Source organism: Neopelma chrysocephalum, unplaced genomic scaffold (genome assembly GCF_003984885.1).
Source record: "Neopelma chrysocephalum unplaced genomic scaffold, ASM398488v2 Primary Assembly neopelma1_101, whole genome shotgun sequence".
NCBI lineage: Eukaryota > Metazoa > Chordata > Aves > Passeriformes > Pipridae > Neopelma > Neopelma chrysocephalum.
The window spans coordinates 2,223,817-2,241,006 of NW_020897764.1; the positions used below are offsets into that span (position 1 = coordinate 2,223,817).

Sequence of the window (17,190 nt, forward strand, 5' to 3'; positions counted from 1 at the left end):
TGAGTTTGCAGCCAAGGCTGATGGCAGGGCAGAGGAGGGGATGGCAGACGCAATCAGGGGGACAGGACAAGAAGGGGGACTGTTCACTGTGAAAGGATGAGTGGAGAATCAATTATCCTCCCTGCTCCTGAAACTGTGTTACAGATCTCTTTGGACAATGGGATCCACTCCTGTATCCTTTTGCTCCTTAATGGGAGGGGGAAATTTTTGTTCTGACATAACGATATTCCCAGTTCTCTGTGCCTCTCCGACAGCCATTCCCTCTGAGTTTCTAAGAAATTGGCAAAATATCCTTAACTTCAGGTCCTGATTGCAAAGCCCTTTTGTTCCTTTGGGTCTCTGATTCCAGTTTTACACTTTTTTCCTTATTTCAGTGCTCTGATTCTAGTTTTTACACTATTTTTCTTAGAATTAGGGAAGGGAAGTTGGTTGGGTTTATACACGAAAACTAAGAAGTTCAAGCATCACATTCTTAAGGACCAGAAGTGAGATGGAGCTGTACAGACAATATCTGCCCATCTAATTCAGCAAAAGGTGGTTCCACCACCCTGTAGAACTGCAGGGGACCAGGACAGGTTCACTCATTTAGAAACTATTCAGTTGAGAACTGGAGGCTTTCCACAGCACCACCACACCTTGCACTGAGAGGATTAAGGGGCGTGGAAAATCAGGAGAGCACTTCAGAGGCTGCAGAGGCACCAACTGCAACACATCTCTGTAGCTGAGACAGAAGAACTGTTTCTCCATGGCTGTGAAGTGGTTTTTCTTGCCTTCCTCAATTTTATTTTCTCAAGGCATGGAAGGGGGAAATGTTGACCTTCTAACACCATGTAGCCTTCCCAAATGACTCATTATTCACACTATTTTTTACTGAAAAAGTAATAGAAAGTCTTTAATCCAGGGACAGTCATCAACTTCAACACCCATTCATTTTTTTACAGTTCCTAAAGATCATAAATTCATTGCACTACAGACCCTTGTTCTTTGGCCTGTGTGCTCAGGTTAGTGATAAACACTCCCCTCCTGTAGGGGATTCAGATTAAGGAAAATCACAGATGGATTTAGGTTGGAAGGGACCTCTGGAGGTCACCTGGTCCAAGCCCTGCTCCAGAGATGGTTAACCCCACCTCTAGATATTAAAGGTGGCAGAGAATCTTTCCTCACTGCCATTCAAGGCTCTGCCCAGGCTAAAAAACTCAGTAGAGCCTTTAAGTTCGCTACCTTTGACCTGAGTTTGTTCCCTCAACATCGTCTCTCCCAAGTTCCTCTGGATCTTGCAGCTTAAGAAGATAATCACAACTGCAGATGCGGCAATTTTTAGTTGGAATCTTGGATCAGTCACTTGAATTGGGTGCTTTTAAATGTAGGTTTTTATTCCCTTGAAAATCTCAAAATAAAAAAATTGAAAAGCAGGGAATCATCCACGTTTTACTTTGCCTCACACACAACAAACACAACTAAGAGGAGCAAGGGCTCAAGAAAAACAGAGGAACAGTGAGAAATACTCCTTTGAGGATGGACTATAAATGACAGCATCAAAGTCACCCAGAAGGGGTTTCAAATTGTCCAGCGAAGTGGCACTGAGACATAAATATCGTTTTTAATTTGTTAAGTCAAATAAAATTGCTATGAAGGAGCAGGGAGGAATTGCTGACATAATTCTATATGCACCCTTTGTATAACATCACCGTGTTCCAGCATTTAAAGGGTGGCTACAAAGAAGATGGAGACTCCCTTCCTACAAGGAGTCACATGGAAAAGATGAGGGGCCAGGGGTGCAAATTACTCCTGGGGATATTCCAAATGGACACAAGAGGAAAGTTTTTCACAATGAGAACAATCAGCCATTGGAACAATCTCCCCAGGGAAGTGCTGGATTCCCAAACACTGGACACTTTCAACACTCAGCTGGACAGGGTGCTGGGTTGCCTTGTCTAGACAGTGCTTTTGCCAAAAGGTTGGACCAGATGATCCTTGAGGTCCTTTCCAACCTGGTGTTCTGTGATTCTATGGATTGAGAAATTAAATTAGCTGCTGTTTGCTTACAGCTGAGGATACACGAAGATCTGCTGCCACCTACATATTGTTTTTTTCCTGGATTAATTAAAAACCAATGTTATTCTAAAAAAAAAAAGACATATAGAATCTGGGTAGGTATGCAAACTCTACTGCATGTTATACTTTATGAAGTAACCCCCCATGACATGGAAAAGAATACAATCATGGCACAAAGAACTATCATTGACCCAAGAGAACACAAATTTCTGTTCCTCCTGTAATTATTTCTTTCATTAAAACATGTGAGTCAAAACACTGTGCATCTGCATTTCCCCAGGATATTTTGTATTCCTGCCCTCTCAGTTTCTGAGCATTTATTCAATAACATTCAGCTTGTCTTCTGAAGCATGGCAGTGGTTTTACTTCAGCTTTTTCTCCTGTGTAGACACAGGATGCCTTTACCCGGGCTAGGCTACAACAGCATTTTTTGCATGCGAGAAAAGAGAATGAAAAAGCAAATAAAAAGAAAAATAAGTTTTATCTTTAGTTTTATATGGGAAACAAAACCAGAATTGCAGGTTCTGTGAATGAACCAGTTGTGTTTAATCCTACAGAGATTTTCAGCTACTCATCTAAATACTTAGATTAACATTTTTGTCAGAGGTGTCAGGTAACAGAGGATGGAAGAGGATCCAGACTAATATCCACTCACACATTGTAATTTTTCGTGCCTCAAAATGCTCAAGCACTCTGGCCAAATCCTGAAAGGCTCTCAAACACTGCAGGATTTGGCTGAAGGGATAGAAAAGTCTTGTAAGAGCCAGGCCTTATATTGTCAGTGTTTCTTTGGAGTCTCACTTCTATTCCCTGTTCCTTCCACTTAACTTCGGGAGTATCAGCATCCTGCTGCTTTCTGTGAGCGTTTTCAGGAGCTCAGAGCTCAGCAGGAATTCAAATGCTCTGCTGGCTTTAACTCAAACCAGCTGGCAGGAATGTCCCTGTGTTCCTCTGGAGGCAGATTTCATGGATTCTGCTTAGGAAAGAGCTCCCTCTGCTGCCCTCGTTCAGACCAAACCAGCCCTCTGAAGGAAGGGAACTATTTCAAACCACCTCCTGCGGCAGTGGAGCACAGGATCACAGCACATTGCACTAACTGGGGCAGTGGGGCACCCCACTACGGTCGAGTTTCTCCTTTTCAGGTCCCTCCACGATTACTGTATAAGGTTCGGGAATGTCTCAGTGCATCAGTACGGCTGAGTGAATCACAGAATCACAGAACCAGGGAATCATCAAGGTTGGAAAAGATCTCTAAGATCATCGAGTCCAATTGTCACCCCAGCACTGCCGTGTTCACCACTAAACACTGTCCCCAGGGGTCACAATCACCTGCCTTTTGAACACTTCCAGGGATGGTGACTCCACCACCTCCCTGAACAGCCTGTTCCAAACCCTGAACACCCTTCCAGTGAAGAAATTTTCCCTAATATCCAATCTAAATCTCCCCCAGCATGACTTGACGTCATTTCCTCTGGTCCTGTCACTTGTTATCTGGGAGAAGAGCCCAACTCCCACTTGGCTCCATCCTCTTGTCAGGGAGCTGGAGAGAGGGAGAAGATCCCCCCTGAGCCTCCTTTTCTCCAGGCTGAGCCCCCCCAGCTCCCTCAGCAGCTCCTCACCAGACTCGTGCTCCAGACCCTTCCCCAGCTCCCTTCCCCTTCTCTGGACATGCCCTCAATGTCTTTCTTGTCATGAGGGGCCCAAAACCAAACACAGGATTCAAGGTGTGGCCTCCCCAGTGCTGAGCACGAGGAGACAATCACTGCCTTGGTCCTGTGGCCACGCTATTCCTGACCCAGCCAGGATGCCACTGGCCCTCTTGGCCACCTGGGCACACCTGGGCTCGTGTTCAGCTGCTGCCAGCCAGCACCCCCAGGTCCTTTCCCGAGGAACAGCTTTCCAGCCACTCTTCCCAAGCCTGTAGTGTTGCATGGAATTGTTGTGACCCAAGTGCAGGACCCAGCACTTAGCAAGCGAAGTCAGCACAAGAGTTTTCTTGGTCAGACACGGTCTTCCCAAAGAGTTTTATCCAGTTCACTGTGCCTTTGACACTCATAAATAATGATTATCAAATACCAGGGATACAACTATTCTTCTCAGCTTTGTTGGGGAGCTGCCAAAGCCCACTGAAGCTGTGTTCTCTACCTCAAATAATGCTGAATGTGAGGCAATAAACCATCCTGAGACTGGAAAGGATAAAGCAATGGGTCAGCCCTACATTACACACTCAGTCAACCTTCATGAAATGAGAGTTGTGTGGAGTCAGATCCCGTTGCTTCTGCTTCCACAGTGACTTATGAGCTGGCTCTCCACATTCACATGGAATCACATGAGACTTAATAAATCCTTCTGGAAGCAGAACATCAAAGATGGATCTGCAGGCACCAGTTCCAGTCCAGCAACAGTTGAACAGCCACTACTTGATATGCCTCAGCTTTCCAGTAAAATATATAATGGAGAACTGACTTCTTGTGAGTTTTCAGACCTCAGACTGTAGAACTTTGGCCTGTTACTCAATAATCTTGAACAAATGAAGTTAGCTAGTACAGTGTAATGCTGGTGGCTATTTTCAGTTGCTTTTGGTTCCAGACAGGAAGCAAGTGCCACTCCTGGCCCATTTTTAGCTCCAGTAGATCCCCAGTTTGTTAAATCCCACAGCCCCTAACATAAAAGTGGAGAAACCTAATATACAATTGCTTCCTTCTCAACAGGGCCTCAACACACAGTATCTCAAGATTTATAAGAAATTAAATTAGAGAACAAAGTAGCAATAGTAATTTTTAAAAACCTGGCTTCAGTTTTAGAGTATTAACAAGTTTTTGCAGCACTTAAAAAAAAAAGGCAACAAAACCTGGCTGCTGTTAAATTTAGTAAAACAAATACTACTTTATGGCCTGTGGAAAGGGATGTGCCTTCAGTTTATGGAACAGCAGGTGACATAAACTGAAAGATATTTCTACCAATTCTAAAACACACTCACCTCCAGCACAGGGAGAGAACAAGAGCAACCCCCAGGGTGCCTGAGCCTTGTGCATCATTTTACTACTGACATCTGTGTGCCCTGCAGGATGCAGGTTTCTCTCCACCTGCTCCCACCTTCCCACCTGTAGTAGGGGCAGAGTGGCTGGTACTCACCCCGTGCTCAAAGGTGTTTGAGGACTAGTGGTGAGAAGTGCTGGATAATGAGGCAGCAGATTTTATCATGCAGATTTTATACCCACATGGAAAGGGCACAGCTGCCCTGAACTGCTCAAATTCAGAGCATCTTCAGCGGTTCAGAATTCCAGAGTGGTTCAACTCTCAGGGATGACTCCACCTGAAGCCTTTCAAAACCCAACCCAAGTCACAGCCCCACTACAAAGCCAGCTTAGAGATATCCCAGTCTGGGTCCTATTGCTTGGGAACTCCTAAATAAAAAACATCCCATGCCTCCCACTCCTAAGTTCTGCACAGAAAGAAAAATATATTAAAAAAAGATCAATTAAAAGTATAAGATAAAGAAAAAATATATATTTGGAGCTCACAGAAAATTCTTCTAAAATTTCTATATCTATGAGTTAATGCAGGAGAATAAATTTAAAATAATATTCTTACAAATATTCTTACCTGTGGCCTGACAACCGACTCTCACTTTTCTTGAGGGATCTTTCCCTCTTCTCTCTCCCAGACCCTGAATGTCTGTGAGGGGCACTCACTTTAAGGCTTTTTTCACTGCTGTCTGTACCAAAGCTTGGAACTGATTTTCTTTCCTCTGTCTTGGTCCTCTCTCTCTCAGACAGCAGCCTGGCAATAAAGTCATCTGGATCTTTGGGGACGTTCCTTAGTTTTTCAGAGGCTGAGCTCGTGTGTGAGCCTGGCACAGTCTTTGATGCAAACTCCACGTTTACTTGTGTTGGAGATCCTTTGCTTTCCTGAAAATCAGTACTTGGGACCCTCAGGTCATGTTCTTCATGCTCTTCACCCTTGAGCTGTGCCGTGCTGCTTATGCTGGTGGATCTTTTTGAAAGCCTCCTTTTTTGGAGATCCTGGAAATAAGAGCCACAGATTACAATTTTACCATCTTTAAATAAACATGAAAAGCAAAGGAAAGCTCTAGCATTAACTTCTGGGCTAAGCAATTTGCTTATTAGTAGGAATCAGGTTATAGAGTAAATCAGATTTTTTAAAAATTGATAAAAAAGACACACTTAAAATTTACTTACATTTTGGACAGTATTAAAGAGGACCTACACAATTAAAAACTGCTTTCTTTTACCCACTGGCATCAATTAAATACTTCCTAAAACCTTAACTTTGGGGTTATATCCAACTCAAGAAACCAAGACATAAGACATTTTACTGAAAAGACTGCCCACCACAGGTATCTAGCCTTTATTTCCAAATCAAGAGATATATGGAAAAATCCAACTAATTAATTTAACTTCCATATGCTCTTCAGTATTATCTAAATTATATACCTAGAATATTTAAATTTCTCATTATTGCAAGCCTAATTTTACACTGGGAAAGTCCCTGTCTATATAAAAGCAGCATGAAGGAAAAAAAATAGGCAAGTCTTTTAACTGTTTTGAAAACATTTATTGCTGGAATATGGTCTGATGATTTGATTAACTCAGAAACATATTTCTAACTGAAAGTAGTTTTCCATTCCAAACTGCTATTGATTAAATGGGAGGTTTTGGAAAAACCTGAGTACAACAGATACTGTGAAGGTAAAAAAGCAATTTTCCCAGGAAAATGGAAAACCCAATCTATCAAGAGTTATCAAGAATGGGAAAGATTTATAAAGGAATTGGTGAGGGAAATCACAGGCATGCAGGGGGTAGTTGCCTGCACTGGTTATACCTGAAATAGTTTGAATTTCTAAATTAACCAGAACAATTTCCCTAACTTACCACATCTTTTCAGCCTGCAGATTTAATGGATTAACATGCAGGAGTCATTTCAATATTATTTGCAAATGACTTTATTGCAGAAGGTTAGATAAAAAAAATCCATGGCAAGCCAAATATTTTGTAAGTGTTGGGAATCACCTCTGGTGAACTTGCTACTGGTCCAGCCATCATTCCTCTGGCAATGAGACCAGACCTGAGCTTTGACTTCTCCTTTACTGTGGGTTTCGTCTCCTCAGAAATCGTTGCTGCTTTTAAATCTTCTTGACTATCTTTTAACTTTTTGTCCCCATCAGAGGGTAAGTGGCTGTTGTGTGTTGTTCCTGTGTGGCACTTTTCACTTCTGTGCTGATGTTTTCTGGATGAAGGAATTTTATCCAGTGGATTCTCAATATCATATCTACAAGGAAGAAGAAGGAAGAGCTTGAAACAGCAAAATAATGCACCATTAAGTTAATGAAGACATCTACTTGGCTAAGTAAAACACTGCTTTCAAATTAAGTTATATTTCATCCAGAAATGGCACTCAAATACAGTCACTTTTCACTTAAACATCTGTGTGTAGGTCTTCAGAACATTATTTCAGTGTCACTTTTACATGTCACAACTGGTTATAACATGTATAACACTTTACTCTTATGCTTACTGATTTTGATATGTAATGGGTTCAAACTGAAAGAGGAGAAATTTAGGTGAGATACAGAAAAGAAATTGTTCCCTGTGAGGGTGGGGAGGCCCTGGCACAGGTTGCCCAGAGAAGCTGTGGCTGCCCCATCCCTGGAAGTGTCCAAGGCCAGGTTGGACAGGGCTTGGAGCAACCTGGGCTAGTGGAAGGTGTCCCCTCCAGCGTGTTGGAACTGGATGGTCTTTAAGGTCCCTTCGACCCGAACTATTCCATGATTCCATGATTTCCTAGGAGGGGGCGTCAGTGCCACTTTGCTGTAGAGGGAGCACAGGGGCCAGTTAATGGTGCTGGTCCTGCTGTGCCCTCACAGAGCAGTGTCAGGGACTCCTCTGCAGGAGAATCCATAAAGAGAAAGGGAGGGGAAAAAAAAGGAAGAAAAAAAGAAAAGAAGAAAAAATTTGATTCCTTTGCCCTGCCTCCTTTTCAAATGTTGCTCCTGAGCTCAACTTAAAACACCTTGGCTTTCTTCACCAAAAACTCATTAAAAATGAGTTGGTGGTTTTTTTTCAAGCACTGACACTCAGATTTCACTGCTTTGAACATGTTCTGTTTAGGATGAGGAATACAATCTGATTAATTCCCCAGGAGAGCAGGCTGGGAAGGTAAATTACATTTTAAAAGCTCTCTATGGAAGCGCGGGGCTGTTAGTCCTCCTTGAGGCACTAATACATGAAAAACTTGGTTACATACTGTTTTCAGGTATTCTGCAAGATGAAAATAACTGCACCTACACTATCTGTAACAACACTGAATTTAAAACATTAAGCCTTGCTTCTGACTATGTAAGGCATGAATATACCTATAGTTTGAGCATAGGTGCTTTGTTTCACATCCAAACATGCTTCAATGTGAGTATTTCCAATTTATAAGGCATAAAAGCTCAGATTTCTATGTCCTTCAGTGACTAAAAGAGGTAATTGAGATTATCAATCTTCATAATTGGTAGGGAACATAAAAGACCATTTCTGAAGGGTGGCTTGCACAGGAGATTTTAATAATATGTATACTTAAGCTTTGTGCTACTAGGATAATTAATAAAAGGTAATGTAGGTGAAGGTATAAATGATAAAAATGCTAACACTATTTTCCTTAATTTAAAAATAAGGGAAGACACAGGACAAAGAGAAATAAATCAGACTGTACCTGGAAGCCTGAGTTTTGCTTTCATCAAGTGTAATGGCATTCCCATGCACATGATCCTCATCCAAGAGGTCGGGTGGATGGGATGTTGAGCTCTTACTCTGAGGAGCTGACAGAGTAGAACTGGAACCAGTGCTCCTGGAAGTCCCACGGTGTTCGAGGAAGTAATTAGTAATAATTTCAAGAAGTGTTTTCAGTGGGTTCTCCTTTGCCTTTCCCAAAAGAAAAATGGAGTTCTTGGTGACTATTGAAATGTTTGTTAGTCTTACTGCAGCCTAAGACAGGATATCCTTTTTAACCTGTTCAGTAACTGAACATATTAACTATTTCCATGTGTGTATCAGGAAAATGGAAGATGTCAGCTAGAGAATGTTAAGAGCTTGAAGGTACTGCTGTGTTAAAAGAATTAAGCATGATACAATAAAAACAATGTGTTCCAGTCATTTCTTACCCTCATTTTAGCTAAACATTGCAAAGTGTGGTAACTGTGTCAGAACACTTCTTTTCTACACTGGGAGGATTTTTTGAGGTGATTTATAAAGGACTGCCTCATGCTGCTCACCAAAGGTATCGTGGTACCTTAAGTCATGAGTGAACTGGAGATGGATGTTACCCATTGATGTCCCTGTCATCAGCTGTCACAGTCTACATTACATTTCAAAGGATAATAAATGCTAGAAGTTTAATTTTTATCTGCTCTGTCGTATATAAAGTTACCAACAGAAATGGGCATGTAAGGGTACTTCCAAATTTTAGGAAGCACTATGTATTCCCTTACCTTGTTCTGTTTGTACAAGGAGTGCAGATGTAGGACATTCCGAAGCTCATTCCTGTTATTGATGCTGAGCTCAGAACGTGGAAGCTCCCGGTCCATGATGGTGATGGTTTTCTTCAAACCCTGAGAAGGAAAAGTGTCAGTTACCAAACCTTTTATTCTGGATTTTGTTGGATGTAACCAGGTAACCCTGAGAAGCTGTGCCTTAACCCAACTAATTCAAGTGGTACAACACAAGATGACTATTTTGAGAGAGAAAGCCCCAATTCCTTCCATGAAGGGTTATTGTTACAAGAAAGGATTTATTTTTCTGCAGATGGAGCGTCTGGCTCAGATTTAGGGAACTAAGGACAAGTTGTGGCAAATAAAGGATCATTATCACAGCTGGCTCTGATGTGTAGGAAAGGTTTGGAGGGAAGCAGTGCCCCTTGTTTTGACTCCAGGGTTGAAAATATGAATTTGGAGACGGGATGCAAAACATGAGATTGAGGTTTGTGTAGCACTTAATAAGACAGTGGCTGTTTTAATTTCTGATACAAGCAAACTCATTCCTGACACTGGGGGTCTGACATCAGCAGTATTTCCTTAGGACTGAACATAAATACAACAGGTACTGTTCCCTGGAAATGTGAAGGTGCTTTTTTCTGCTCAGTCCCACACTCCCCACACCCACGTGTGGTCCAAAGTGTCCTTTACACCATTAAGAAAAATACAATGGCCTCTTTCCTCCCCTTCTCCCTGTCTCCTTTCCCCCCAGGTAAATCTGCTTTCTGATGAGTTATTGCTGAAAACTGGGGGAAAGTCACAGGTTACCAGTTTCTCTTGAACTGTTACCTTTTGCCTTTCCCCCTCCCACCACCTAAATATTTGTCCCGGGAAGCTTTGTATGCCTCTTGTAAACACAAGGATAACAACAAAATAGATAATTAATGGGGAAAAAATAAAAAACAAACAAAACAAAAAAAAAACCAAACAAAAAACAAACAAACAAAAAAACCAAACAAAACAAATAAAACCACGTACAAAAACAAACAAAACCAAACCAAACCAAACAAACAAAAACCAAACCAAACAAACAAAAAACCAAACACAACACTGAAACCCCGGTTGTTAATTTAAGTTTCGCAGGCGTGTGTGGGTAAGGATGGGGCTTTCTCAGACCGGGAGGAAGCTGCTTCCATCGTCAGGAATAAAAAGGCACTGTGGGAAATGTAGTTCAGCAACTCACCCGAGAAGCTCTTACCCTTCAGCTCCAGCTGCTTTCACCCTGGAACATGCTTCCCCCCTCCCAGCATCCCTCGATTTTTTTTTTTTAGCACTTAACACTTCCCACGTGTCGTTCTTATTTGGGGAGAAAATCAAGAGGAGTTACCTTTCTACTGAGAAATTCTCTCACCAGTGATGCGGCCACTTCTTCCACGAAGGAGTTGTCCATCTTTTAGCCCGAACCCTGCTCGGGGGTGGGGGATGTTTTTTCCTTCTCCTACCAACTCCCCGGAGCCCGGCGGCATCGCAGCTCCTCGGGGCGGCTGTGCCGGGCCGGCTCCCGCAGGGATGTTGCTGTGGAGACCATGTCATAGGAAGCTGGGAGAACTCCTCCCCCTGGGAAGGAAGGAAGGGAGGAAGGAAGGAAGCCGGGCGGACTGAGGATTCGGAGAGCTCGAGGTGAAGTAGCGAGGCGAGAGCCTCTGTGATTGCTTTAAATTTACCAAAAAAGAAAAAAAATTTAGAAGGAGAGAGAAAGAATGTTCAAATCTCAGAGAGGGAACGGATTTAGGATTATTTCTGTCTTTAAGAAGCGTACGTAGTTATTTGCTGTTGAATACTCCTGTGCTAGTGCAACTTTTAACTATATATGTTCCTTTTGTATAGAACAAACTAATTTATTAATTAGCTTAGCAGCTTCTAAGTCACAGAATCACAGAACTATTTAGGTTGGAAAAGACCACCGAGATCAAGTCCAACCAGTGACCCAACACCACCGTGTCAACTGATGCCACGTCCAGTCTTTCCTTAAACACCTCCAAGGACAGTGACTCCACCACCTTCCTGGGCAGACCATTCCTATGTTTAATCACACTTTCTGTGCAGAAATTCTTCCTGATGTCCAACCTGAACCTCCTCTGGCGCAGCTGAAGTCTATATGTCCCCTTGTCCTAACACTTGCTACCTGGGAGAAGAGCCCGACCCCCACCTGGCTACACCCTCCTGTCAGGGAGTTGTAGAGTGACAAGGTCCCCCCTGAGCCTCCTTTTCTCCAGACTAAACACCCCCAGCTCCCTCAGCAGCCTCATAGGACATGTGCTCCAGACCCCTCCCCAGCTTTGTTGTCCTTCTCTGGACCCGCTCCAGCCCCTCCATGTCCTTCCTGAATTGAGGGGCCCAGAACTGGACACGGCACTCGGGGCCTCCCCAGTGCCAAGTACCAGGGAAGAATCATTTCCCTGGTCCTGCTGGACACACTATTGCTGGTACAAACTAAGCTTAATCTCTCACACTGGCTGTGTCTGGGGTGGGAGATTCATCAGCTGAATCTTCCAGGTTACACCTACTTGAACCAATAACATGATCAAGGCAGGGATTGTGGTGAGTGACACTTTAAGCTTGGGAATTTGATTGGGGTACACTCTGGCCCTGGATATTGACCCAGAATGGAGATTCCACAGCCTGGCCAGCCTCTTCCAAAACTTGACCACTCTTGGGTGGGTAAACTGTTTTCCTTATTGCACTAAAATTTCCCTTGCTAGAGCTTCTGTCTGTTTTGTCTTACCCCTTTAACTGTGCCCTCTGAGGTGAGTCTGGCTTTGTCTTTGCTTTAACCTGCATTTAATAGTTGTTCACAGCATATAATGATACATGGACTCCATCAAAATTCCTCTGATGAATTTCTCTCAGGTACAGGCTGGAGCTCTCCCAGCAGCAGACCTGACCTGGGATGCTGTGTTCATTCCCCTTCAGAGTTCCCTAAACAACTCCAGATGTTTTGTTTTAACCAACTGCACAGTTTGTTGGAGATGAGATTCCATTTCCCCAAGGTCTTCAGAATGATTTTTGGTTGCATTGAGTGACAGTGTCTGCCGAGGAGTGATGCTGTTGAGGTACAGGGGTATTTGATCCATATATCCCATCAGCTTGATTATCCTCATCAGCTGCCAGATCAGTGGCAGCCCCTTCCTTTAGTGCAGCAAGTCCAGTGTGGCAGCACCCACCCTTGTGCACCTAATTGCTTTTTACTTAACCCATCAGCTGCATCCCTCCCACTCCAGTTTCCCAGCATCTCCACAGCTGCTGCAGACAGATTCCTAAGGCTGTTAACTGCAGATTTCCCACATATCCTTAATCTCTGCCTGAGCAAAGGGCTGCTGAGCAGTCACGCTCTGGGGACATGGCACTCCTGTCTGCGTGGATCTGATAATCAACAGCAACTGGGGCTGCCTTACAGACTTCTGGTTTTAATTAGTCACAAATGTCACTGCCCCAGCTTCGGGGTCCCTGTTGGTGACAGTCACTGCTCACCCACAGCTGGGGCAGCACGGTGTGCAGTGTAATTTGGATGGTTCAGCATCAATAGCTACTGATCATATGCAGTCTAGAAACATTCTTCTGGTTCAGGGCTAAGGGAGATGCTGCCAGTACCGTGGCACTTCCAGCCATCCAGCAAGTGTGAGGTCTGGAAAGGCTTCTTAAAGTTTTCTTTGAACATTGTGGTATCTGTAAATACCATTATCTTCCAGAGGGGGTAACACTTAATGGAGTGGAATAGCTCTGGCTTTTAAAAGGCACCTGGAGTGGGCTGACAACTCTTTGATAGAGAATTTGGAATACAATAAAGTCTGGTATCAGTGCAAAGTAATTAGAACACGTTATGTATTGCTTGTATAATTGCACACAGTGATGTGTGTGCTGCAGTTTGTTGACTTCCCTTGATCTCTGTTCTGTGCTCTGGAAAACATAATGGCACTTAAACCTGATGGTTTATACTCTGGTTAAGGTGACCTTTATTTCTCTAGTTAATGTTCCGGCATTTTTTGCAAAAATGCAAAACATTTCATTGTACATAAAAGAAAGTGAAATGCACAAAAGTGCAGCAACTTTTTGTGAACAAAAGGCATTTTTGTAAATAAGGGGATTGGTGAGGGACTGATTTGCACAGGAAAGAACTTGACTGGTATTTGAGTAAAAAGCTGATTGAGCTCCTTGTTGCCAAAGCATTTTTTAGGTTCACCGTGTTTATTTTTCTGTTGCTTGTCTTTTTTTCAGCCCTTGGCTCAGTCAGAGGAGTGAGGGGGGGAAATGAGTGGAAAGCATGAGAAAGATACAGGTGACTCAGAGCTCTGAATACACACAGAGCCACAGAATAGAGAGTAACTTCCCAGGACAGTAGTTGGAAATAAAGTTTAATGAGGAGGCAGGACAGACTGTGCAGACCATGTGCAGAAAGACAGATGTACTGACAAGCCCTGGCTGCACACATCAAGCCCCTTCTAAGTCCTTACCTTTCTATTTATGTGTAGCTAATCTCTCCAAAAATACCTTGATCCTTACCTTCTCCTGTCTTTGGTTCCTTCCCTCAAGGGAAGGAACTTATTAGTAAGTTCTGAACTATCCTGTGTCGTATAAACCTCCTCCTCAGTCCAAAGGGTTCTCAGGAGAGCCCTTTTGTTGTATTGTTGATGCTTCTCCTGTGACAACCCTGGGAGGAGATGCTGCTGGGGCTCTTTTTCTCCAGGTAAGTTATTGGGGTCCCCTTGCCTGTTCAGCTTTGCTCCTTCAAGCTGAAGAGTCCTGTGATAGCTCAGAGTAGCCAGGGCATGGTATTGCTCAGGTTTTCCCATTTGCCATTCTCTCTCTGGGCTTCTTTGTGAAGATGAACCTTTTCTCACCTTAACGCAGAGTTAAGAATGTGTATTGACAGTACAAATGTACCTGAGTGGATTTAAAGAGGTTTTCTGAATGGTGTGGTAGCATCTTGATCGACTTGACCAGAATCTGTGCTGAACCAGATTCCTTTCTGCTTTAAAAAAAAAAAAAAAAAAAAAAGAAAGAAAAGGAAAAAAGAAAAATTACTGTATGTAGCTATAATTTTACTCTACAATTTAAATCTCCTTTCTTTGTGTTGCTTCATATAAAGGATTGATCTTTGCATGTCTGCATTACACAGATATAATTTTCTCTCCTTTGTGATTCATATTCTGTTACTCACATGAGTAATTCTTTCCTTGTTCTCTACATTTTTTTTTCCAAGATAAATTATTTCATGCAACACTACTTGAAGTGCTACATTTTAAGCATTAAATTAACCTTGGATATGAAACATAGATCAGCAACACTATACTAGGAAAGAATTTCTATTAAATAATTGACAGATTCTTTTAAAGCAGTGCTCAAGCTCTTGAAGGCTGTGACACCCACTTCAATTTATAGCATTTGGGATTGAGCAAAATGATGCATTTAGCTTGAACTTGGCTCATTAGTGCAGGCATTCATTAGAAATAATTCCGTTTCAGTTCCACAATTGTGCATTTTATTTAAAAATGTAGAGCAGTTTGTATTGACTGTGAACAGGAATATAGGAAATTACTACCAAGACATTGAAAAAAAGTATGAAAATACATACTAGGAAAGAGTATTGCTCAAGGAAACTTGAAAGGCTTTGGAAACGTCCCCAGGTGGTTGCTGTAGGAAGCTCAGTCCTGTACTTTGAAAATCACCTGGAAGTAGCATTGCTGTGTTTCTGACCATGGATGCTCCCTGCTCACGACCTGGATGTGATATCTCCTTTCCAACCCTGAGGCAACATGGCTTATTTATGGGAGATTATTTCAAAATACAAATAAATCATGTCCATGGGATTCCCTTTCCCCAAACACTGACTGATGCCCTCACACAAATCCAGCAGCCTGGTGGGGCTGGATTTCCCCTTGAAAATATGTACCCATTCTTTCCAAATAGAATGTATTTGTACATGTGCTTGAAATATACTCTTATTCTTTACTGAAATTATGGACTTTGTCACTGCCAAGGAGGTCACTCACAAGCCTAGAATTCTAAGACACCTTCTGGAGCCCTTCTGGAGCTGGGAATTGTGTTGGCAGCACTGCAGGCCTCTGGGGGGGCAGCTGTTTGTAGGGAGGGTGACCTGCCTTTGCCAGCAGCTTTGCAGATTCAGGTTTGAGAGAATGCAGCCCAGTACTGATGGTTTCATTAGCATTATCACTTGGGTCCAGTATTTCTTATGTACTGAAGTTGATTCACTCTAAAGGATGTCAGAGGTGTGGGAATCTTCCCAAGGTCTTTTGTCAGAAGAGCCCAGGTCAAGGAATTCACTGAGTGTTTTTTGCCTACCCCCAAGTGCTCCTGTTACAATTTCTCCATCAAGCAATCCTGTTGATTCCCTAGCTGGCCTCATGCTTTTAATGTTTTTCAAGAACTTCTTACTATGAAGTTGAGTATCCATTGTAAGGTGCTGTTCAAATTAATTTCCATCCTCTTAATTTCTTGTTTAGATTTGACCTGCCATGTTTGATGCTCTTCTGTTCTCTGCAAGTGGGCAAGCTTTCCACTTTTTAAAATGCTGACCTTTTCCTTCTGACAAACTTCTTAACTCCCTGTTGAGCCAAGCAAGAATTAATTGAGATTTTTTTCTTCTTTCTTTCCTTTTGGTCCATGTTTTATTTGGCCTTCTAACCCAGAATTCTGTGTAGTCCTTCAGTTTTTTGTAGATGTGATAGTTCCTACCTTTGGGGCTGTTCTTTTCATCTTTTTTCTTGCCTAATAGCTTTGTTTTGACATTGTTCCATTTCTTCGCATTTTTTTTATTTAGTGCTTTTTTTACTCACCCACTCTTTTCTATAACAACCTAATTGTGTTGTGAACACCACTAAAGAGCAGCTCTTCCAGTGATTCCACTTGAACTGGTTTCAAGCACCACTTGAGTCTAAATCCAAAACAGCATCTTTCATGTGGTTTCCTATATAGGTTCTTCTAGAAGTTTTGGGTTTGCAGCTCTTGCTGATGAATCACCCACCCACTCTGTGTGGAGGTGATTTAACTCCTTATTGCTACCAGTCCAGTATTCCAATATTTACACTTTCTGTGCTCTGTGCATTTCTGTGCATTTCATGATCACTGTCATTGCCCCGATGGGGATCAGCAGTGTCCCATTCCAGTGCTAAACTGGGATTAGATTATGGGATTCCTAACCCCAAGGATTCTTCCACGCTTCCCTTTTCCTGTAACATCTTCATACTGTTACACCACAAATTCTCCAGATCCCATTGTTTGACTGGAGCACAATTTGCCTGTTTGAGGCTGCTGCAATCCCAGCCCTGGGTTCAGGAAGGTGGACCCAGTGCTCCATGCAGCCACATCTTCCCTCATGTCTCCATTCTAGGTCAAAACCTCTTCCATTCATGTAGAACATCACCGTGGCACTGATTTACCTTCCTCTGGGCCACCTGCTGTGCCAACCAGTTAGTCCCTGTTTGCACACCCTGGTGTTTAATGTTTGTGGGTGTAAATTAGGTAACAGGTCTGATGGGAGCCTGCTCTGCCATCTCCTTCCAGAGAATCTGTCATTTAAAGAGGAGACTTGCAAGTATCATCTGTGTTTGTCAGATCTATCTTCATTTAGCTGTTAGAAA

General features: G+C 42.7%; 1 protein-coding gene across 3 annotated transcripts in view; it reads right to left on the reverse strand.

Moving 5' to 3' along the window:
• Nucleotides 1-11,146, reverse strand: part of MINDY4 (MINDY lysine 48 deubiquitinase 4) — a 69,292-nt gene extending 58,146 nt beyond the window's left edge. For 2 of the 3 annotated variants that reach the window (XM_027695528.1, XM_027695526.1), the window contains exons 1-5: nucleotides 10,920-11,146; nucleotides 9,551-9,670; nucleotides 8,776-8,984; nucleotides 7,089-7,347; nucleotides 5,662-6,080 (exon numbers count right to left, since the gene is read on the reverse strand). In XM_027695528.1, coding sequence (XP_027551329.1) covers nucleotides 5,662-6,080; nucleotides 7,089-7,347; nucleotides 8,776-8,984; nucleotides 9,551-9,670; nucleotides 10,920-10,982 — 1,070 coding nt within the window. In that variant the 5' untranslated portion in view covers nucleotides 10,983-11,146. The remainder of the gene's footprint in view (nucleotides 1-5,661; nucleotides 6,081-7,088; nucleotides 7,348-8,775; nucleotides 8,985-9,550; nucleotides 9,671-10,919) is intronic. The other variant, XM_027695527.1, reaches the window with a different exon arrangement.
• Between the last annotated feature and the right edge of the window lie 6,044 nt (nucleotides 11,147-17,190).